This window comes from Cyanistes caeruleus, chromosome 6, assembly GCF_971803275.1.
Source record: "Cyanistes caeruleus chromosome 6, bCyaCae1.hap1.1, whole genome shotgun sequence".
NCBI classification, from domain to species: domain Eukaryota; kingdom Metazoa; phylum Chordata; class Aves; order Passeriformes; family Paridae; genus Cyanistes; species Cyanistes caeruleus.
In genome coordinates, this window is record NC_141706.1 from 5,918,169 (window position 1) to 5,941,769 (window position 23,601).

The 23,601-nt window shown below is 38.5% G+C and overlaps 2 protein-coding genes across 5 annotated transcripts in view; one reads left to right on the plus strand and one right to left on the minus strand.

The window, feature by feature from the left end:
* Window positions 1-1,556: 1,556 nt before the first annotated feature.
* On the minus strand, window positions 1,557-21,874 carry CTR9 (CTR9 component of Paf1/RNA polymerase II complex). The gene is made up of 25 exons (XM_023928579.2): window positions 21,691-21,874; window positions 19,773-19,871; window positions 18,771-19,010; window positions 18,292-18,409; window positions 17,628-17,717; window positions 16,205-16,353; window positions 13,799-13,906; window positions 13,221-13,328; window positions 12,868-13,104; window positions 12,030-12,119; window positions 11,798-11,926; window positions 11,515-11,698; window positions 10,867-10,955; window positions 10,415-10,600; window positions 10,146-10,233; window positions 9,766-9,914; window positions 7,666-7,782; window positions 7,353-7,498; window positions 5,881-5,952; window positions 4,921-5,056; window positions 4,338-4,484; window positions 3,730-3,887; window positions 3,327-3,423; window positions 2,894-3,006; window positions 1,557-2,641 (listed from the first exon to the last, which is right to left on the minus strand). Exons 1-25 carry the CDS (start codon window positions 21,733-21,735, stop codon window positions 2,230-2,232), a joined length of 3,507 nt encoding a protein of 1,168 aa, XP_023784347.1. The 5' UTR covers window positions 21,736-21,874; the 3' UTR covers window positions 1,557-2,229.
* Window positions 21,790-23,601, plus strand: part of IRAG1 (inositol 1,4,5-triphosphate receptor associated 1) — a 99,882-nt gene continuing 98,070 nt past the window's right edge. The window contains exon 1 of one of the 4 annotated variants that reach the window (XM_086894697.1): window positions 21,790-21,895. The gene's annotated coding sequence lies outside the window, so the exon portion shown is untranslated. Of the gene's footprint in view, window positions 22,228-23,601 lie in introns of all 4 variants that reach the window. The other 3 variants (XM_086894686.1, XM_086894698.1, XM_086894699.1) reach the window with 3 other exon arrangements.

Genomic DNA, 23,601 nt, shown 5'->3' on the forward strand with positions numbered 1-23,601 from the left:
AATAACTGCAAGCCAACCACCTACTTCAGAAGGCAAGGAATGCTGCCAAGAGAGAATTACAGCAATGTTATTCCACCACGGCACTTTCAAAAAACAAGCATTAGAAAATATGAACTAAGCTAAAACACAGCTTTCTCTCAGACTACAGCAACACATGACTTTTTATATAACCTTAAGCCTCCCATTAACTGCATTAACTCTCCTCCTCAAAGGCAAGAAAAAAGAAAATCTGACTTCTGGTTTTTGATTCCTCTTTTACTCCATGAAAGCAGAGGAATAGCGAAGCAAAAGCATCCAGTGTTCCCTTTCTGTCCCTGTTGATTGGCCTCTTGTACATCACACAGCTCAAGCTGTATTAAGTCATAACCTCTTCTTACACAACCCCTTTCTGTGGAGAGCACAAAAAATACCTCTCACACAAGAGAGGTCTGAAAACCCCTGCTATTTCACACTTACTGAAAGCATTTCTCTCCAGCTGGATGTTAGATCTGAAGACACACTCAGCACTTCTTCATCTAGAGCTAGCTTTAGCCAACAAAAATGTATTTTCTGTACATACAGCATCAAACAAAATCTTCAGACTTTTTACAAGGAAAACAGAATTAGTAATATGATAGAGAAAGCTATGAGAGCAGAGATGTATTTGAGGCAGAGAAAAGTCTCTAAGATCCCATAGTAAGTGCTGGACATCTTTTTCCTTCCTGCTGCCAAGAGCTGGCTACTCTCACACCTGCCACTGCTGTCCCTACTCCATTTGTTTCACCTTGCATGTATCAGTTCTCCTTACTTGCACCAATGTCCTCACGGATCTCCACAGCCTGGTAAATGAAGCCATGTGACATCAAGCATTCCCACCTCAGCTATCCACTCCTTCCCTGTGGTTCTGGGTCATGATTCAGCTTTGCTCTGACCCAACAAACATGAGGGTTGTTCTGCTACTCTGATGCTAAATTTTAGGTAAGGCCACAGATAGAAACTTGATACCAAACAGAGCCACAGAGACATCCTGAGTGTTCTGCTGTCTGCTATGGTTACCAGCAGCCCATAAACACATGAACAAACCCATCCACAAGGAGAACAGCTCACGCTCACAGCAAACCAGAAATAGCAGCATGGGAAACTTCACTTTCACGTAGTGCTTCAAGGGAACTCTCAGCAGTGACAGTCCAGGCCTCTCACAAACAAGGCAACACACTTAGGCCACATAGTCTATTAGAACTGGTAGCAATACCATGAGCCAGACCTACAGAATCTTCACTTAGCAAATGCTTGACACAGGACTTAATGACCAATGGAAAAAAAAAAAAATTTCCTCGGACTGGCACAAAATACTGATTTTTTTTTTAGAACCACAGAGAGAAATCAGATTTAGTCTAGAGCACAGCAATTTTTCACTGTTATTCCTGAATACATTATGTGAAAGGACTTAGTCCCCAAAGCCATGTACTTACAATAGTTAGGACCACCTCCTCCAAAGAGATTCCACTGTTAAATTCAACCTTTCCAGGTATTCCGCTTATATCTTCTAAAGAGTAAAATAAATCATTCCAAGCAAATAAGCAAGAACATTTTATTGTGACACTTGCAGCTTTACCTTTCTCAAGTAATACAGAGTTCTCCCAAATGTCTTCTCCAGCCAATTTAAATATTCCATCTACATCTGCATCACTAGTTTATAAAATTTCTCTAAGATCTGCATATTTTCAACTCATTTAACACAAAAACAGAAGCAAAAGAACAAACTCTTGAAAACATAAAAGAGTTGCATTGTGGCACATTTATTCCATAGTAGAAAGTAAGTAAAACCTCCCTACTGACCTTTACTCCAAGTGAGGAAAAAGAGAAATATCCGCAGCTCTTTGTCCCATCTGGCAGGATTTTAAGATCCATCTATGCTTGTATAATCACAGAACAAATTTTTAGCCACACTGAAGCACCTAAGGAGATTGAATGTTCCATAGTTTTTACATGCATTCTGTCCTCGGTGTGCTGACTACAGGACAGAGATTCTGTGAGCCTACAGCGGTTTCAAATTAAAAATACACCGTAAGCCAACTTAGAGAAACATCCATTAGAAACTAATAGAAAGAATCACAAGAAGATCTCACAACAGTTTGCTAAAACATTAAGGTTCTTTAAATCACAGTTTTGAAATATAAAAATTCTATTTCCCCTGTAACTGAGATATATTTACATGAAGGTTTTTAAAATACGGTCTGTAACTCCGCTCTAATCGCTGTCATCTGAGCCCCCTTCAGAGCCCTCATCATTGGATGCCTCTGCTTCAGACTCGTTCCCAGAAGCTCTGGCAGAGCCCTCGTGGTCAGAGCCTCTCTCGGAGTCTCTGTCGGACTCGGCGCTGCGCGAAGCTGGGCGCGATTCGTTCTCGGAGCCGCCGGAGCCGCGGCTCCTCCCCGACTGCACGGACTCATTGTCCGACTGCTCCGACTCCGAGCGCCGCCTCTTCCTCGGGGACCTGTCACTGTCAGACTCCTCCTCGGATGCGCGGGCGCTGGACCTGCGGGGACTGCCTGCCTCGCTGCCAGACTTGTTCCTGTTATCGGAGTCGCTGTCGGAAACAATGCGTTTGCTGTGCTGCTGCTCCCCTTCCTCAGAATCGCTGTTGCTGTTTCTCGTGTGCCTGTGGGGAAAAGCAGAGGGGAAAGATGGTATTAAAAGGTGATCCCTTTAGCTGATAAATAAAGCAAGACACCAGGATTTGGGTAATGCAAGTGTTAGAAGAATGAGTGGAATTAATTTGTACTGGGAAGGGATGCTGTGAGTACAATGAAAAACTTCTCATTATCTTTATGTTATCTCATTAACACTGCATTTTCTCTTGAAGGCATGCATCGAAACCCTAAGTTCACACAAAGTTAATTAAGGTTCTTACCCATCATCAGCAATTTTGAGTTTGTCCTCATCAGAAGAATCATCACTTGATGAAATGATGGCTTTTGATTTGATCTTTCCTTTCATTGAAGGAGGCAGACGTTCTGGTTTGGGCTGTATAGGGGAAAAACAAAGGGCTGCTTGTTCATGTGGCACAGAGCCCAAATGAACAAACACATTCAGGAAACCAGACATGCTTTTAAAAAATTTTTCCATTTACTATCACTTAATTCTAGATGGCTTTGGAAATATCCTCTTCATCCTTGAAGCAGCAATAGCAACAGGAGAGGAGGATAAAAATAAGCTCTAAGGCCAGTTGGCTTCAAGGGGTTTTGCTGTAATTTTCAACACTAATAAATCTCTCTTGACCAGGGTAATGCTGAGCTCCAAATGCATATTTAGAGAGTGATGCAGTTATTCAGGGTTTAACTTACAGCCTTCTTCTTCTCTGCTTTGGGTGGACGCCGTTTTTTAGGCCGTGGGCCGTTTTCGTGTTCTTCATCATCACTCCCCTCTTCTGCTTTCTGAGGTCTTGAACAGAAGAAACACGTTTTATATGACATAAAGCATAATATTGCAAAAAACCCTTAAAACATACAAAAATACCAGTCTCAAGAAATGTCCAGTTCATCAAGTGTTACTCCTACTTCTTTTGCAGTGGTTGTTTAAGTCTCATAATGTGTAATGTGTTAAGTAAAAAATAACCATGTGACCTCTTTGTTAAGAGTTTGTTTTTAAACTGTTAGGAAAGATTGCAGAGAATTTACTTAAAAGCTCAGGGGAGTCTAATGTTAAATTAACATGAAATAATAATAAAGCAATTAAAATATCAGCTACCTCCTCCTCTTCTTCTTCTTTCTCTCACCCTCCTCTTCTTCCCCATCCTGTTCACTGCCACTGCCCTTCCTCTTCTTTTTCTTTCTAGAGATGGGCAGATCTTCATCACTGTCATCGTTGACAAACTCATCAAACTCCCCTGCTCCTTTTTTGGAACGCTGTAAGAAACACAGACAACACAACCTTTTATTCACATCCCAGTTACAAAGCTACCAGGAAACACTTCAAAATAGAAATTCAGCTGAACGTGTTCTGGAAGAGGTGACAGTACAGACCTTCTAGAGACTATGGCAAAGTTGGCACAAGATGGGTATGATTTAGAAACTGGCTCTGAACAGGCACATAATAAAATAATCTGTTATGTTAACAATTGAATGCATTTTAGTGATGCCACCACGCTCACAACTTTTAAGTATTAGCTTCCAGTCTTGATGTTTAACTAATAAACCTGTGCAATTTTACTCAGGATAGCCTAGGAGCTCGAAATTAAAAGCCCATGCTCCTGCAAGAGACCATATATCAAAAGGGGAAAACTAAGGAGGTTTAAAAGAAAAAAAAAAAAACACACACACAGAAAAAAAAAAAGAGATTAAAAAATGCTGTTCTACCCTGCCTCCACCACCACCACGTTTTTTCTCCTTTGATCCTTCTACTTCACCAGTGAACATCAGAATATTCTTGGTCTTCTCCACATATTGAGCCCTTTGTTCCAGAAGTTTCTTCTGCTCTTCTTTTTCTCTCAGACGCTTCTCTTCCTGAAACACCAAGACAGCAAACCATTACCACTGTTTTTGCACCACTGTGGTGATTATAATAGCAAGCACAGAAATTATTTGCTGTCAGGAGACTGGAAAATTGCTTTCTGATGCTCTGTGTCACCACTGAAGGTGCACATGGCAGAAAAAGTTTTTTGTACAAGAAGTTTTCTACAAAAAAAGCTCACAGTAGAATAGATGAAAGTCTGATGGCAGAACTTCTGGCACATCTATTTTATTTCATTATACAATTAAATATTTCTGAGGCTATGGGGAAGAAAGAGTATCAACTGTTAGCTGTAATATTTTCAGCTAGAACTTACTATGACTAAGAAAAACAGCTACTGGGTACCACCCCAGAGCAGCAGGGGCACGCATACTGCCAGTGTGTACACTTATAAAATGCTATTGCATACAGAATTTAGTGGAATAAAACCTGTTCTTTAAGCAGTTTCTGGCGAAGCAGCTCCTTCTCCTGCTCCTGCTTGGCACGCAGCTCCCTCTCCTCCTCATCCTGCTTGCGTGCCCGAGCCACGTGATACTGGGCCTGGCTCAGTAAGTCGGAGCATTGCCTGCAAAATCCAAGGTTCTTAGGTAAGGTAAGGTGGCAAACACAAAGAGAAATGCTTTTATAAGGTGTGTGCATCACAACATAACATTCATATCCCCAGTGAATTAAAAAAAACAGTTGCTTGAAATAGCGCAAAGAAGAGCAGTGCAGATTTTTGAGTAAATTAAAGCATTTCTAGTAAGCTAATTTATCTTCCAATGTATCATTTGAAAACATATTGCTTTACACTTCAAACTCAGCCAATTCATATACAGAAAACCCACACATGAACATAAAAAGAATCATGCCAACCAATTTGGAGAGCTCCAGAAGTATGGTTAAAAAGAACTTGTATTTAATCACAACAGCCTAACAAACCTAATCAGAAAGGTAGGGCAAAATTCAAGCTTAAAAAGCCCAACAGTGTGTGAGACTTAAGGCTGCATGAAGTGCCCAAGTCACATGAAACATTAAAGCAAGGTGCTTTCACCACCTTCCTAGGTGATGCCAAAATGACATTTCTTTTAATTGAACTTTTCTTCTCTGTACAAAGTGTTTCAGTGATACCCAATTCAGAGGTACAGTGCAGGGTGGCCAACACGTGGTACTTGTATGGGGCTATGGAAATCCTACAACAGTGTGCAGAAACACAGAAAAAGAATGAAATAGTAGTAGTGACCCTGCACTTGTATTTCTCCTGTTCTCACAAACTGACAGTTGAAATTTTGGAATCTAGTTTTAATACAAAAAAAAAAAAAAAATTATAACCCACAACAAAAATATTTCACTTAGAATCTGAATGAAGGATTTGTTTATGGGTTATGCTGTTGTTGTTTTCTTTTTTACCTGGCTTCTGTAGCAGCAAGTGCCAAGTCAAATCTCATCTTATCACCTACTTTACTCAAGTAACTGAAGTACCTGGAAGAAATCACAAGAAACCAAAGTAAGCAAATATGGCATTACTTACATATTTATTGCAATTTTGCCTTAAAACAAAGCATTTACTCCTGAATTACAAACCTGTAAAACTCAACAGATGAGGAAATCTCGCCAATTTCCTCTGTGCCAACACCTTTTAATAACAGATAAAAAGTAAATTCAGAGTTCTCCAAATTTAAAGCATTCTAAAACCACTCTGGAGAGGAAAAGTTCTAAAGAGAGTTCTGAGATTTTATTTGCTGGCTCCTACCACTAAGTACATTGCTGACCCCAACAGACTGATTCCTTATCTGTCACAGATTACATGCTTGAATTCAGCATATGAGAAGGAAGGAAAACTTGTTTTTCAAAAATCCTTTCAGAACAGCCTTCTTGACCTAGTGGAGAGGTCCTTGAGAATACAACAAACTTCCAAGTAGATCAGTAAGCTGTGATGATCAGTGCTTTGAAAAGTTTCTCCAATTTAAAAGAAAATTACTTCTAACTTTCAAGATTGCCACAGTTTCTTCCTATATACCCTCAGACACATTTGAAATGAAGTGTTTTTGTGCTAGACTCAAATTCTTGGGTATATAAGTATAATAATTCCTTGCTTGAGTCTGGATTATGGAGAGTATTTTTGAAAAATTTTAGTTAATAGGCAAAAATAAATTCATGCAATTTCTTCAAGACAACAAATAACAAGCTTCTCATTAAATTTAAGTCAGAACTTCTATCTTCAATATAACAGCAGAGCTAGGAATGCACAAATCATCAACCAGCTACACCTAGGAGCAGGACAAATGGTTGAAAGCTGTTCAAGGATGGTGACAATTGGATCAGATTAATCACATTGGTATCTGCATGAAATTTTATATTATTGTTTTTTAAACAGAATTAAAATATCTCAAATGCACTTGAGAAACCGCTTCTGTTCTTAAACTGTGACAGTACTTGGGCTTTACTTGCCAAAAGGAGAGTGAGGTTAGTTTTAAGAGACTGCCAGTCATTAATTATGCTTATGTAAAATAAACAGATTGGCTTTTAAGCCTTCTAGTTTGCTTTGAAATAAGTCATAAAATAGTATTCAAGTTGTAGAATAATTGTCAACATCTTTTCAACAGTGCATTCCGGGGAAGAAGGACATTTTGGTCACAGCAGTAACAAAACTCTGAGAAACACATAGTGGTACCTGGTCAAACAAAACCAGTTCTGGAATAAAATCTGAACACACAGTTTTGTTTGGCCCGATGTCTTGTCTTCCTACTAGAAACTCTAGAATTACACAGTGCCTTGTAGAAGATGATTGCTCTTCTAACCAGATTTGGGGTCAATACTGCAAGTATACAGTAAGGTGACAATAAAATAGATTACAATGATTAGAAAAAAATAATCTTTACCTGTGGGCAAGCTCCAGTTCTTTCACAGCATTAAGAACTTCCTTCAGATTGCTTTTTTCATCTTTCAGGACAGAGGTAGCAAGTCTTTGCAGCACTAATGCCACATTAAACATGAGGACTGTGTCACTAGGAGCCACATGTCTGGCCTGGAAAAAAACCATGTTTTTAAGATAGGCTAGAACATGATACAGAAATGACATACAGAGAATAAACACCATGATTACAACCCTTGATCACCAAACTTAGAGAAACACAAACACACATCAACTAACAGCAATTTTATTCCATCATCCATGATGTTCTAGATCCATACCTTTAGCAAAGTTTGTTTGCATTCCTGTAATTTGCCACATTTAAACAGTGCCCGGGCCAAATATAACAACACTTCAGTGTTTTGATGCTTATAGAACTTTCTGAGGCAGTTTTCATACTGAAATAAAAGGAAAAAAAAAATCAAAATAAGAGGTGACAGTAATTTTGATTATCTAACTCCAGCAAGTTTCTAGTCCTAAAAGGTATTGCTGCTAATATGCCTTTTGTTTTTTAAAGAAATGTGTTATGCTACATGGGTGCCTCCTTTTCACTGATCAGAACATTCTCTCTCCTATTCCCTTGCAAGTACCTGCTTTTCTTTCTAAAAACTGGTTGCAGCCCAGAAGGCTCTGTAGGTCTTAAATAAAAAAAAAATACTTTTTAAAGTACCATTTACTGCAACAAATATCCCCCACAGTATGGGGGTAGGAAATAATCTATTTTCTTTATTCATATCATATATTTTACCAATTGAAATATATCTAATATAGTAATTCCATATATCTGATTATTTAGTTAAAGAAAAAAAAAAAAAGAAATTTAGATAACTCAACATCAAATTTGTTCTGTCCACCCAGCTGAGGAACTTGGCCATGCCAAGGGATATCAGTTTCTCCAAAGCATAAAAGATGACTTGTTACTGTAACTTTTGTGGGTCTAGAATTAAAGGCTTAAAAGATACCAAACTTTGTAATTTTCAGTAAAAAGCACCTTCTGTTTGACACACTCTTTTCTCAAGGAACCTTTCACCCTCTCTAAGCCTCCAAAATAGGAAGGAATAAAGTAAGTTTTATTTGCAGCTCAAGTACAGAAAAACTGCCCTCAACTGTAACACCTGAGGTTGTTACGCTTGGATCTCACTGTGTTGTGAGCACCCAGTTTTCACTCACCTTCAGCATCAGAGATTTTGTGTTTAGCTCAAGCCTGCTCAGATTTGTATGCTTTAGGGTAGAGAACTCAGTAGGATAATTACTGTGGCTGCAGTAAACTGGGCTAGTAAATTCAATTTGTCTCCCTTTGAGTCCAATATCATGTATTCACACTGTGACTGCATAGCAGAACCCAGGGAACAATAAAATACTTCGGTAAATACACACATTTCTAATAACAACTTTTCTTAAATAACTTAGCAAATGAGTAAAATATATTTTTCTCCTACATTGATAGCTGATAGTGATACCCACTTCCCCACTGCAATTCAATTTTGTCAATAAAAATATAGACAAAATGCTAAAAGAACAGCAGACCCCATTCAAGCACAACAGACTGAACGTGACTGTGTTGCCAAAGCTTGCTAACAATAGTTCACTGGAGGACAGTGACTACTGAGCTCCTGATCAAAGGCCCAGTAACATTTCTTTATAAAGCATCACAAAAAGCTTCAGAATAGCTCTGATGAAGTGTTTTTGAGCCTCAATAAGGACTCAAATGACACAAGTCTGTTCTTAATTTCTGTCCTGTTCAACATATGCCGTGTTTTCAAGCTTATTTGTATGCTTTTCATCAGTTAGTTGACGAATTAAGTCAATTTACTCAGAATAAGTTGACACTTGAACGTTCACTTGCTTGAGTAGGCCAGGTCAAGCTATCTAACCTGAATAGATTTCTTCCAACAGTAATTATTTTGTGATTTTAACTGTGGTGTGTGAAATTACAGCCCAGTCATCTTTTAAGACAACTCTTAAAGTATTCATGTGGTCATTTACAAGAACAAAAATAGGAATTGTTGCTATTTAAAAGAAAACATCAGCAACAAACTGTATTTATTCACTTTGGAAACATCCAAATGTAAATCACATACAGTAACTACACTGATTGAAACCCCTCTGACTAGTAATTTATTCCACAACCAAAATTCTAACTCTGGTACCAAAAGAAGTGTAAAAGTTGATAGGTGCTTTGTTACCCCTGGCTCATATTTGGCAGTCTGTTACTAAATCTAAGTTACTGTTACTAAATCTAGATTTGAGAGCTAATGGCTTGTTAGAAATAGCAATTGTGAAAACATTGCTCAGAAACTTTCCCAGCTGCCCTGAAAACAGGGAGACATCTAGAAGTGATCTAAGCCAAGACAGGAGTTAGTTCAATGTGGAGATGTTACCATCTGCACAGCACTGATGTACTGTTTCTGCTCTACGTAGATATGTGCCAAATTCAGCCACACATCGCTGATATCTGCTGTGGCCTCTCTCACTTGGGCAAAAACATCACGAGCTTCACGGAAATATCCTTTATGTGCCAAGACAGCTCCTGAGGGGAGAGGAATATGGACAGTGTGAGCTTCCAGGTTTATGCACTGTGCACTCCTACCACAGAAAATTCAATACTGCCTCAATAAAGTGCCCCTTCAAAAACTGACATAGCTTCCATTTTCTGGGCTCCAATCTACAGTGCTTGGGCCCTGAAAAAACAATTTTCTATTAAAGCATGAAACTTAAAAATATTATCACCTCTGAACGAAAACTAGAGTCTGATATTCACCTATGCCATTAGCAGCATACAAATTCTTTGGGTCATTTCTGAGGACTTGCTTGTAGATGGCTAAAGCACGGTCTTGGTGACGTTTCTCCTGCAGAAAGAAATGCCCCAATTCATCACTCTCTTCTACAGTAGGGTATTAAAAGATCTATCCAGAGGTTTTATGAACTAGAAGATGCCAAACAGACATCAAAAAGGGGCTCTGAATAGCTAACAACATACAAAAAAATAAACCAAGAAACCCACACACAGGGCAGAGAGATGCCCATTACCTTTTCTCTGTCTCTTGTGGGTTGATGGAGAGTCTGCAACCAGACATTGCCAAGAGCCAGCATGGAATAAGTATCATTCTGTGTGGAGGGCTGCTTCAATATTCTTTCAAATTTCTTCTGTCCTGGACCCCACTCTTGTTTAGCCAAATGAAGATTGCCAATCAGAGACCAGGCATCTGGATGATCCTAAATGAAAATTCACTCTAAGTTACAAAAGCACTCTTTTCCTTTGCAAGGGTTCTATTCCAAGTGTGAAGTGTTACTCTTCTTAAATGTAATTCCATATTCAAAACAACCCCAAACAAAACACAGAGAGCAGATCTGGCAGCTCTCTCTTCTTCCCCTAGTTTATGTGAAAAAACAAAATAAAAACACAAAAAGAGGAAAATTTAACTTTAAGTTAACTTATTATTTAGAGTGTTTCAATGTTAAACACTTAGAGGGTTACAAACCTGATTTATTTGAAGTGCTTCTTTAAACCAATCAGAAGCCTCATAAAAATTGCCTTTATCCCTGGCCATAGCTCCCAAGCGCAAGTAGCCTGAAAACAAAATTAGGAAATAAAATAAAAATCAGGTTAAAGTCATCTTGAACAAAGAAAATATATTGTCCATGCATGAATTTCAAAAGCAATCTTTCAATCAGCTAAGGACAGCAAACGCTGAGACATCTTTCATGTTCTATTCACAAGAAATATGATGTGAAGAGGAACTTGCACCCATGATGGCCGTACAAAAACTGCAGGTTTTGAATAGTTAAAGTATTGTTAATATGTTAAATTGGCTTTGTAAGTTAAAGACAACTGAAAAACCGTAAAGAAATAAGGATCCATCAGTTACATAATTCTCCTCCCTCCTCTTTAAACAGCTCTCCCATCTCCACAAGCTTTGGGAAGGGTATTGCAGGTGACAATGGAAAACAAGCAGGGAAAAGGCTACAGATGGGGCATGAAGTGTGCTGCAGCTTGGGGAAAACAGCACAGGTCAGCCCCAAAACTACTGCGAAAACAAGGGAAGACAGACATAAGGAGAGCAGAAGACACTGTCAACCTGAAGATTTTTAGTATTCTAAGGACAACTGAAATACCAAATGTTTCTTACAATCAACATAATTCGGATGTTCTCTCAAAATGTTTTTATAGAGCTTTTCCGCTTCATGAAATTCACACATGGCCTCGTAGAGCCTGGCAAGGTTGTAGGATGTTGTCACAGAGATGGCATTGTAGTAATGCTCATCATGCTCAGCCTCTGCTTTCGCACGATCCAGTGACGCCAAGAAGTATTTCTGAAGTACAGAAAGAGGAATGAAGCACTCCAGAATATCCTCAAAGAAAAACTTCCGTGTGATCAAGGAACACCATTCAGACTGTGAGTAACTGCATACCTTTGCTTCTCCCAGGTTTCCCAGCCTGAAGTGCAGGGCACCCACATTATTCAAGATCTCTGGAGGGACATCAGCCTGTACTTTCTCCTGCAGAATGCGTGTGGCTGTTCCATACGCTGACAGAGCACCCTTTGGAAAGAAACAGAAAGCAGATGAAAGAAAGAAGAGAATGAGCTCTACATGCTCTTATGAAAAGCACACATACAATTCACCAAGTGTGTATTAATAATACCTGTATATCAGTCTGTTCTAGAATTTGGGCTAGCTCAATCCATGCCTCTACATCATCAGGATATTGTTCTGTGACTTTCTTTAAATGCCCCTGAAAAACAGCAGAAGGTAATTATGCCACTTCAAAGACACACAGCCTATTTTAAAAAATGGAAATAAAAGAGAGAATGAAGGCATTAACCTTAACATTAGAAAGATACACCATACTGCAGAAGCAAAGATCCTGAACATCTCCACAGTAATAAATCTCCATTAGTTTCCTTCCTTCATTTTACTATTCTTCTGTAGAACAGAACACCTGCTTCAAGTCTTAGAGAAGCAAAGGCTATTATACCATCATGAAAAGCTAGAGAAAAGTCTAACATTTCTTGCATTTATCTACCCAACATCAGATTTAAAATACCTTTCATTTAAAAAAAGAGGCATCAGTGTCCTTCCAGACAAGCCAAGCCAAGCCAGCTGCTTTCTGGAAATCACCACCTGATTTGCTGTCTTCAGGAAACCCTGAGCTAACTTCCAAACATCAGAGAATTGTGTGTATATATACATATATGCAAAGAATTTTGCCCTTTTCATGTACCAAATAGAAACATGAGGCTGGGGCTTCTCTAAAGTCATGGATGTGCTTTACCTAGAGACCAGTGTAGTCTCAGTTCTGTCCAGAAGCTGTGACTCTTCAGACAGGAAGATCCCTCACAACAGGCCATATGAAATATTCCAGATCTACAGACATCTAACCCCGAGTTTCATCCTGCTTAAGGAACAATCTAATTTCAAGTCTGATTTCCAAGTTCTACTCTTGCATGTAAACACATAATGGTGGCAGAACGAAAACTCACCTTTGCAATATCCCGTTTCTCCTGGTCTTCTGAAGCTGCATAAAGAGATCCAAGGATTTTCATAGTCTCATAATTGTTAGGATAGGCTTTCAAGACTTTTTCAAAGCATTGTGAAGCATTCTCTTTGTCCCCTCGATAAATGTACATTTGACCCAATCCAAAAAATGGAAGTACGAAAGAAGATGAGGCAAACTGAGTGGCCTGGTAATAATACTGGAAAGCTTGATCATAATCTTCCTAATTGAAAGGAATTAAATGGAGAACAGTCAGTGTTTTTAAAGGCAACCTTTGCACAAACTTTTAAACAGAGACTTTTTTAAAAAGCTCAAAGGGGACTTTAAAAACTGCCCTACCTGCACATGAAAAGACCTCGCCAGCTGGTAACAGCTCTCTGCCTGCATCGCTTCCACTTCTGTGTTGTGGAAAGCATGAAGAGCCAAGTGTTGTACTTTACCATAGTCCTGACAAAAAAAAAAAAAAAAAAAGAAGTTAAATGAAATTTGGAAGAAGTCTTCACTCTATTTATGGTCAAGTGATTTCATGATTTAAACATAACTGGAAAATATAAAAAAGCACTGACTAAGTAATAACAGATTTAGTTTTAGCCATTACTATTATTTTCTCTATTTTGTGTTTTAAAGTATGTAAGAGTGAGGAGGTGAAAAAACAAACTAACAGAAACCCCAACCAACCAAAAAAACCAATCCCAAACATCAAAACCCCAAAACCCCTTCAGGGTTGATTTTGATTTAAGTAAGTGTACCTTTTCTTGGTTTCCTTGAGAAAGGTTTACACAAAATTCAGGCCAAAAACCTCACACCTGTTCATCCAGATTAACAGATATTAGATGCCTGATTAAATGTGTTTGAATCTAACACCAGAATTCAGAGGTTATCAAGCATTTAACTGTAAAATTTCAGTGATCTCTTACCTTCTTGAAAAAGAAGTGATTAGCCAAGTGATTCAACACCATTGGATTACTGGGATCAATTGTGTAAGCCCTGGAGAGGAGTTGAACACCATTCTTGATGGAATCAGCCTAAATGAAACATTGACAGGTATCAGCAGCACCTCAACGCCTGTATCTTATCACCATCTTCAAAACTGTATTTCGGTCTAGGCTGCTCAGGATTTCTGACAACACCATACTGAGCTCACAAAAAAAAGAGCAAATTCAGCTACCAGCCTTTCTTCCTGCAGCATACAGGAAAATGGGAAATGAAGCTATCAAACAGGGATGGAAGAGAGCAGAGCAGGACTTTCTAGGAAAAAAAAAAAAAAAAAAGCAAAAAAATCCAAAAGACTTAGTCTTGATGTCCTTTGACATGTCACCCTCACAACCTGAAAGCCTTCCTTCTGTTCCTTCTACTGTTTAGTGTCCCCAGTGCCTGTTTTGTTTAGGTTTCAATGTTTTACTCAATCATTCAACAATGGAATGAAGATATTTTCATGTTCAAATTCTAAACAACAACTTTAGATCTCGTTTTAAAGTCAGTACAAGTTTGAGGTGTTTACATAGGAATATCATTGCATCAACTTACTCTTTTCTAAAGAAACTTTACACCTTAAAGAAAGCTTCCCACGGGTAAAAATGTGACTTACCTACAAGTTCAAATCCACAACTGATAAAATAATTGCTTTTTATTTAGGACAACCACAACTGTATCACACGCATGTCAGCTTAATCTGGACTTATTTCTGAACAGAAACACCAAAAATGCTATCAATAAATCATTTAACTGCTGTGCTTTACTTTTTAATTATGATGAGCAGAAAGCTGTCTTATTGAACAGATTAGGTTTTAAGAGGTTAAAACACAACATGAAGGCAGCTAAAAAATCAATTTCAGTTTGAACAGGTGCAATCTTTCCAAACCTAGCATAACAATACACCTGGATAAGGAGATACTGAATCATTCCTGCCTTCATTTTCAAAGGCAAATGTGGTTTATAATCACACTGTGCATTTGTCCAAGTTCTCCAATAACTTGAGTCTCATGTGCAACTTCAATAAAATCCAATAGATGGGTAGAGGTCCCAAAGCTCTAAGTGCTTTCATTTAAGACAAGCAGATCAAACAGACGTGAATGAGAGCACAGTGTGATCTCAACCCTGATCTGACATCGTAACACCTTCTAGGAGGAAGAAACATTAGAATTACCTAAGCACAAAAAATATACCAATTATTTTGATACTCAGAGAGAACCTTTTTCCCCAGAGTGTTCTCCCTTCCCTCTGTTAACTCTTCAGTGTTACACTAACTTTTACTACAAAGTTGTGAGAACAGTTTGAAGTAAAGCACAGATGATGTATTTCTTAGAAAGAACACAAAACATCTTTGAGCAGCTCAGCTTTTAATCACAGCTTTTTGAATCTTCAGATGAGGGGGCTCAGCCCTTGACTTCAATCAAAAGATCTTCAGGAAAAGAAAGAGAAATATACCAAGTATCATCGATTTCTCATCTGTGGAATTTATTAAAATTTGACTTTAAAGTATTTTTGGGTCTCTCTGTAGTTTTATGAAAAAAACCTTTTATGCACACTTTATTTATTTATTTTTTTTTTTAGTTTTTCTCATGGAAGTATTAACAGGTTTTTCTTTTCTCCCACCAAGTAGTAAACCAAGAAATTCTCAGACATTCTATGCTAACAAAAGATCTTTCTAGGGAGCTATAGAAAGCAGCACATTAAATTTTAGCTACATACAATTATGTAACAATATTTATTTTTTAAAAAACACTTAAGGGTCTCATCATCCAGTGATAATATGTATCATGGTTAATCCATGCTAAGGAAGTTAGGATCCTAAGATTTGCATGTATTTTTCTAGTGATACAATACCTAGAAAGGTGGATCACCATTTATTTGTGCTTTTATCAGCTCAGTTACAATCTCTTCTTGCCTACTCTTTGGTTTACCACGCAGCATGCACACCTGAATGTAACTTTGAAACTTGTTTGAACATTTGTTCTCAACTCCTAAACTTCTAAAAAATTTATTCTAACCTCCTGGGAATATGTCTTTTACCTTGACCTTCCTTCACATATCTCATCAAGGATTTTTATATTTTGAATGAAACAGTTAACTTAGCACTGTTTTTCTGCACTTAACTCTCCTATAGGTAACAGAATTTAACATTTTTAACAACAGAACAAAGCTGCTCACATCACAAGCACTTATCTATAATTCATTCAACAGCAGCACAGACCTAAAATTATTCAACCATAAAAGTTATTACCCATTTTAAAACAGGACTATCTTTGAATAGATAAAAAATTTGCTTTTTTTTAGACAAAAGAAAGTAAACTGAGCATGGATTCCTGCTAAGTCAGACTCACCTCCTTATTATTGAGTTCCAGAACAGCCAGTCCAACCAAGGCCCCGACACACTTGGAATTCAGCTCCAGGGCCCTGCTGAAGGCCAAGCGAGCTTTTTCCAGCTTGTTCAGTTTCACGAAGCAGTGGCCCATTCCCAACCGAACCTCGGCTAGAGAACAACATGTCAGAATCCCAAAGTTTCAACTTTATGCCTTTTTTTTCACAACCTGGAGTGAAAGTAGAATTTTTCATAGTTCCTTAAAGCCTGTAAAGCCATCTAACAATTTACTGTTTTTCAAGGCAGCAGCCCATATCTGGCTGACCTCAAAATGAACTTGAATATATTAGTAAGGCTTTATTTCTTCATAAGCCTCAGAACACTGATCTATCTCCCACAGACTCCAATGCCAAACAAATAAAAAATTACTTTTATGGGAATGTATTAAAAAATAATAGAGAAAAGCATTAAAAAATTGCCAGATGGAAGGGTTGGATGTTTCTTAGGCAAGTTAAGTTCACCCCAAACTAGCAGGTCTTCAGAAAACACAGATGAATAAACAAGTTAGCTGGCACTTCTCAAATGATCAACTGATTCACATGCTGTTTATCATCCTCTAACTTTCATGACCAAGTACAGATGGACCAAATACAGAAAATTCACATCATACTGCCCCTTCAGACTGCTTGTGATCTAAGAGTACAGAGACTTTATAAACAGCAGTTTCAAACCTGTGTCTGTTAGAAAAAGGGGAGCAAAGGAAAGACATTTGTTGTAAAGTAAGGCTTTTGTAGCAATCATTCTTAGGGTAAAGCAGACCACAGAACACACATCAACTTTGCAATAAACCTTTTCTCAGACAGGTTATGGTAAAGCCTATCACATCTCTCAAGAGACTTTCAAGTATTTATGATCCTAATGTAGATACCTTGAATTAATGTATCTAAATCCCATGTATCACTTTTACAACCATTAAAAACAACTTTCCCAGATTTTTTGCATAAAAAAAATAATACAAGATCAGGAAAACTCACATCATGCACTATATAAGTAGAATTTTGCTTTTCATATCTTGTTTCATTATTGTTATGTCATTTCTGAAGCCTTATTCCAAGAGCTTTCAGAGAAAGAAATTCTGCGAGTCTTGAATAATTCCCTCCCTCCCCATACAACTTTAACTTCTCTTACATCCAATTCTCATTTTCCAATACCTCCTGAAAGGGTAATACTTTATAAAAAATAGTAGTATTTTCCTAAACACAACTTCCTTCTCTAACATTTAAGAACTAGGTCAAGTCAATGAATGCCTAAATCCCTCTATAAGGAGAGCTGGGGTTCTTTACAGATACAGACCACAAAAATGCCCTCTGAATTTCAATTAGGAAGACCTGAGTTAGTTCACAAGCAGAGCAAATACCTCCAGTAGCAAGTACTTTCTGTCTTACCTGGGCAGCCTGGATTGGTACGCAGTGCTTTCTTGTAGTAGGCAAGGGCTCCTCTATAATCCTTCTTGTTGAAAGAAATGCATGCCTTACCTGTTAGAACATACCAGGAATAAAATCAAAATTATAAACCAGAAGCTCCAAGCATTATTTGGTTAACTTGTGCTGTGCCCATTTTCAAAAGTTACAGTTAAAATCTAACAGAAAATTCAGACAACTTTTATTACACTTGATGATATCAAGTATATGAAAAAAGCATGAAAACACATTAAATTTACATTTTCATATTTTTCTGCAGAAACTTAATTCCATACTGGTCCAGAGGAAAGACATGTACTAAGACTAGTGAACAACTTAAATTACAAGTGTTACAGTCTGTTGACCCCTCACTAGTGGTAACTTCACCCTTAACAGAGTCCAACTTCACTGCCACCATCAGGGAAGCATAAATAGCTCAACTGGATGTATGTCCATGGGTCTCAGAAGATGCCAGTTAGCACTGCATTCTTCCTAGCTCTTCCACCTATGTGTACTTCACAGATTTGAATTAGTCTCTGCAATGTGTGTCTTGATCACATTCTCTCTACACACACCCTCTGAAGCATGTAATTCTTTCTGAAACTCAACCAGAGAGACCAGGTTCTTAAAAATATCCATAAACTCATACCAAGTAGGGCAGGAATATTATTTGGAGACTGGTTGAGCACGAAGTGGAACTGTGCATCAGCTTGGTCCATCTTATCACCTTCAAGCAGGCAAAAGCAGGCTCTTCCCAACAAGTGATTCTAGACAAGGAAAAGAATTTGCAATACATTTATCTTTGTAAAATATGAAGTTTGGACTATGTAAAAGATTAACTGCCTTATAATGTTTTTAACAATTAAATTATTTCTCTTGCATTTGTCAAGCAAGAGAATACCAATCCTTCCTTCCCAACCTCCAAAGTTGACTGAAGTAGCTCTATCAGGTGTGCCAAGCTAGAGTGAATTATTCCTGGTGGCACCACACACATTTTAGATACAAGTTTTGCTTAGATGTGACTTTAAAGCCTGAGCAGCTTCTATCTTCCTTCTAGTGAATCAATACTTGTTTTCTTTACAATCATTAATTTGCAAAAATGTTTTTTTGATCAGGTATCGGTTTTACCTGATCGTACATGATGATTTTGTCAGCCATAGTGTACAGCAGGGTGGCCTGGGTGATGAGCTCCTTCTTGTTGTCTTTGTTCTTCTCCTTCCGAGCCTGCTGGACATAGTAGGCTGCCAGAGTGTCCAGACATGTCATCTGATCTTTCTCGTGGTCTCTGTAGTCCAGGTTGCCATCGATGCGGGCAGCTTCCAGCAGCTTCACAAAGTCTTCTGTTTTGCCTTGCTTGTAGTACTCCAGCTACAAAACACAGTTTTAACAGACAATGCCACCCCGGTGAGCACACGACATGTCAAGCTGATGCTTTAGATATCACACAGACTCTTTTTCCAGGATGTAGAAATAAAGCAGAAATAAATGTAGGCATCATCAGAAAAAGGTGTTCTGATAATGCCAAATATTTTTCTGTCCTAGAATCATTGAATGGCCAGGGATGGAAGGGACCTTGAAGATAATCTCGTTTCAACTCCCCTGCCATGGGCAGGGACTCTTTCCACCAGGCCAGGTTACTCAAAGTCCCATCCAACCTGCCCTTGAACACTTCCAGGGATGGGGTATCCACAACCTCTAAAGGCAAACTGTGCCAGTACCTCACCACCTTAAAACACAAGTTTTTGAGCTATTTATAAGTGAAGAATACACTGGTCTTCCTCTGAACTTCTTTGACAATTTGACATTTAACCATTCTTTCCACAGTATAGACTGCCCACTCCTTTTTTATGAGGCATGTAATCAAAGGCACAAACCAGGAAAACTATAGATTGAGGAGAAAAAAAAACATAGAGAGCAACCCTCAAAAAGCATTGTTTCAGGAAAAAGAGATGAAATTAAAATCCTAATATGCATATGTCAATCAGAAGCATCTGGCCTAGGATCAATGACTGAATGACCCCCATAAAGTTCCTGTTCAGAACTCAGTTATCACTGGTCATAAGAGTATGGAAATTATGATTTGATTATGTGAATACAGTATTTAAATACACCATTTGTATCTGTACTGACCGCTAGGGCAATCCATATGTGCAGCTGGGTGTGTTCCTGTTTCAGTATACTTATAACTTCATCACCCTCAGGCAACTGATCGAAGTCAAGCTCGATAACCTAGGACCAAACAACACAGATCATCTTTTCACAAAGCATTAAAAACATCATCTATCATTGAGCTCAAAGGAAACTGGACCTGTCAGAGCACAAAACATAAATAATTATTTGTGTTTAAACAAGGTCATTGATGAAGAAAGGAGAGATAATACATTGCATTCTGTACAAGATAAAACCGATGGTCTCTCTTTAGAGAAAAGACAAACCAATGTTTGGGATACAAGTGAGGGAGAATAAGCAGAGAACCTAATTCAGTTTCTTTCACTATGGCTTCATGCTCAGAATCAGCTAATAATCAACTTGACTGCACATTGCTGACTTGCTAAAACTTTTCCTACAGGTAATACAGAGATCTAGCTCAGAGAAAAAATCTTCCAAGTCACCCAGTGTCAGAAAATCAATACCTAAGACTTAGATTCCTGAAATTTTGTAAAGTCATCTTTATGCCCTTAAGACACTATTGAACCAGCTAAATTTCTGAACATTCACAACTGCAGATGTGACCAAAAAATGACATCAAGAACTTTTCATCATTCAGGCATTGTTTTGTGAGTACTAGTCTCCCATGTTGATCTAATCTTCTGACTTATGAAAATGAGGAAAAAGGAACAGGTACACCCCAGATGGGATATTTGGAACACAATTTAACTGCTTGTTAGTTCACCTTACTCAGCCATATTGCCTTTAATAATTAGTCACCTGCGTTACAAGTTAATTTTACAGCAAGAAAGAAGTGCAGTTGTTGCACCTTGATTACCAATGCTGGGACTCCTCTGTAGGCTGAATTAGAGCAATCCACTTTATAAAGGTTTATAGTTTTGACTATGCAAGACTTTAGAGTACCAGTAAAAATATTTCTGCTTAACTTTTGCTCATTTTAGTTTTGAGTTTGTCTTGCATAGTACCTCCTGTTTGACAGATAATGGCCCTCATCCATCAACTAAAATTGTTATGAATGAGAAATAGGTATTACCAAAACAGCAAATAAAAATGGAAGTAAAAAAAGAGCAGGGGTGAGTGGAAGGGCTTTTTACTGCATTCCCTAGTGATTAATTCAGAATTTTGGGTTCCAAGTAGACCTAGCCTGAAGAGCAGCACCAAGATCACAATTCATCTTGACAGCTCCAACAGAAATTTCTGTCACAGAAGAAAAAGCCCTTGAACATGTAAACTCTATAGAACATTAAACTTGTAAGACATAAAACCTCAATGGCAGCCACCTAGAAATTTGTTTCTGTATATATTTTTGTGCATATATGAATGTGTGTACACGTATATATGTATACATGTATGCGTATATGTATGATATCTGTGTGGATATAGAAGAGGAGGGATACAGGTGGTCACAGAGAATATTCTTCAACCTGTAAGCATTATGTTCCTTAGTTATCTTACACTGTTAATTTACTTAGCTACACTATTAATTTAGTATCTGCAATGGAATGATTAAACGTCAAACTCTGTTATACGCTGCAAATTTCCACATACTTCTCCTGAATCTTTCTAACCTTGGCTTGCGACAGTGTACCTTAAATAAAGAAAAGTTAAATAAGTTCTTATCCCCACGGCGAAATAACTTTACAGAGTGGGTCCTCTGCCCTGCCTGTGCCTATGGGCTGCTTGAGGAGCACCAAAAAGCCCTGACACACCAGAGCGCGGCGAGAATGTGGCCGGACCCACACCTGTGACCCCGGCACGGGGGCTGCGAGCGACACTCGCGCCCGGCACAAGCACGGGCGGCAGCGGCGACCGGCCGCTCCCCGGCACGGATCGCCCTCTCTGCCCCTCCCCGCCGCCTCCCTGCCCTTCCCCGACTCGCCTCGTCGGTGTCCCGGAGAGGGATCTCGATGGAGCCCCGCGACATCTTGGCGACAGCGCTGCCGGAGCCACCGCTCGCCGGGCCGGGGCCGCCGCGCGCACTTCCCCTCACGGCAGCGCCCGACCCGGACGTGCTCGGAGCGGGCCCGCCCCCGGGGCGGTCTCACTGCTGCTCGGTCGGATACGCATCACACACCAACCCCAAAGTATATATATATATATTTTATATATATACACACCTATGGAGCACCGAAAGGCAGCGCTGGGTGTCTGTGTGTACGCAATCCCAGTGGTGAATCGAGGAGATTTACCTGGGTGCTCCCTGGGCTTTGGAGCACGGCTCCCTCAGGCGGCGCCTCCCCTCAAGGCATCTCAAAATCGCCAACAGGTTTCCAAATAAACTCATTAAAACGTGCAGATTTCCCCCATTGCGTGGGAAAGCAATGGGTAAATCTAAATTGATAATACCCGACTAGCTCAGCTGGTGGAATACTTTTGATGCATATTTAATTAATTTTTTTTACTATGTTCCAGTTAGGTGAGTGTTTTTAATGACAAAAAGGGAATCTGGTAAAATTGGAGCCTGGTCTGTGTGAGGGACTCTGCCACACCAAGCTGCAAAGTAAAGAAGGAATTACACAATTGGGCTCCTAAATTATGTTTTTCTAATTATGACGGCTGACGTGTTTGGATAAGCCAGCACAGTAACCTATGACCCATCTTGGTCATTTTTACAGTTGTACCAAGAGAAAAAATGGGTAGTAAGACTAAAAGATCCTCACACACATTTTTACAGAAATTATTTTAAAAAACCCCAACCTCTGATGTTATTTACACAGCCTATTAAACCCTAGAGCTAGTTTGATTTTGCCCTACTGCTAATCATCCACAGAATACAAAATTTTGAATTAATTGATAGTCACAGCTATAAGGCATTAAATTAGTTGATTTTATTTTTAAAATAAATATAAATTACTATAATGATATATTTTATAATGGTAATGACTAGATGACTTGCAGCGTCGCCTGTTTTGTGAAGCTGAAGTAAGTAGCATTTTTAATTACTTAACATTTTGAATGTGACCTGATTTTTCTTTATTCACTTATTATGTGAATAAATGAACTGAGTTACCTGCTCCCATGCATTGTACCAAATGTTTCTTCTGCTCTTTGAGTAGATTTCTTCCATAAATACCTATTTTGGAGAAATGTGGCAGGAGAGCAGAGTGATGTTGAAATTTTTGTGAGGGAGTGTGCATTTTTTTCACTAAAAACATGCCAGAACCAATGTTATGCAGAGCCAGATGCTAACTGATAGAGTTCCTAAGCTTTCTTTTCTGATTTATAGGCTGATCTTCTGGAAATAAACTACTTTTTAGATATTTAATTAATGCTGAAGCTATTTGGATTGAAAATACAGCCTGTTCCTGATGTATTTGTTCACCACTGTCTGTAGAAAACTAGATTTCCTCATGAACAGAAAATTAATTTTAATGAAAGATTTTATAGGGTCAGACCTTAAGAATATTAAGCCAAAGTTAAAGAGGGAAAATGATTCTTGCTCCCTGGAACAAACCTACTACACACATTTTAAAAAGTTTAAAATTTAATACTATACTATTGACTTTTGTATTGTTTAAAGCTGAAAGACTCCTTTTCTTTCCATATCCACTCATAACAATAAGTTACTGTTGGCTATGTAGCATCTCTTTAGTGTGTAAATTCTTGTTCTAGTGAAAAGAGCTGCTTTTCTTCCTTTTATGAGTGCTTAGGGACACTTCAAGTAAAGAGGCTTGTTTTATCCTGCTGTTTTTTGTTTTAATTTAATTGGATTTTATTAGCGGGGAAATTTAATTTACTGCTTTTAAACTTGAATTGTTAAGAAGATCTTGTTAAACAGGAAAAACTTATA

Bases quoted from the DNA above. Each gene is read 5' to 3' on its own strand.
- CTR9 (XM_023928579.2), bottom strand. From the start codon at position 21,735: ATGTCGCGGGGCTCCATCGAGATCCCTCTCCGGGACACCGACGAG. The intron at 13,329-13,798 runs GTAAGAGATCAC...TTTTTTTGTCAG, and splicing joins ATCACTTCTTTTTCAAGAAG to GACTATGGTAAAGTACAACA. The intron at 4,485-4,920 runs GTTTTATTCCAC...TTGGTGTTTCAG, and splicing joins AGAAACTGCTTAAAGAACAG to GAAGAGAAGCGTCTGAGAGA.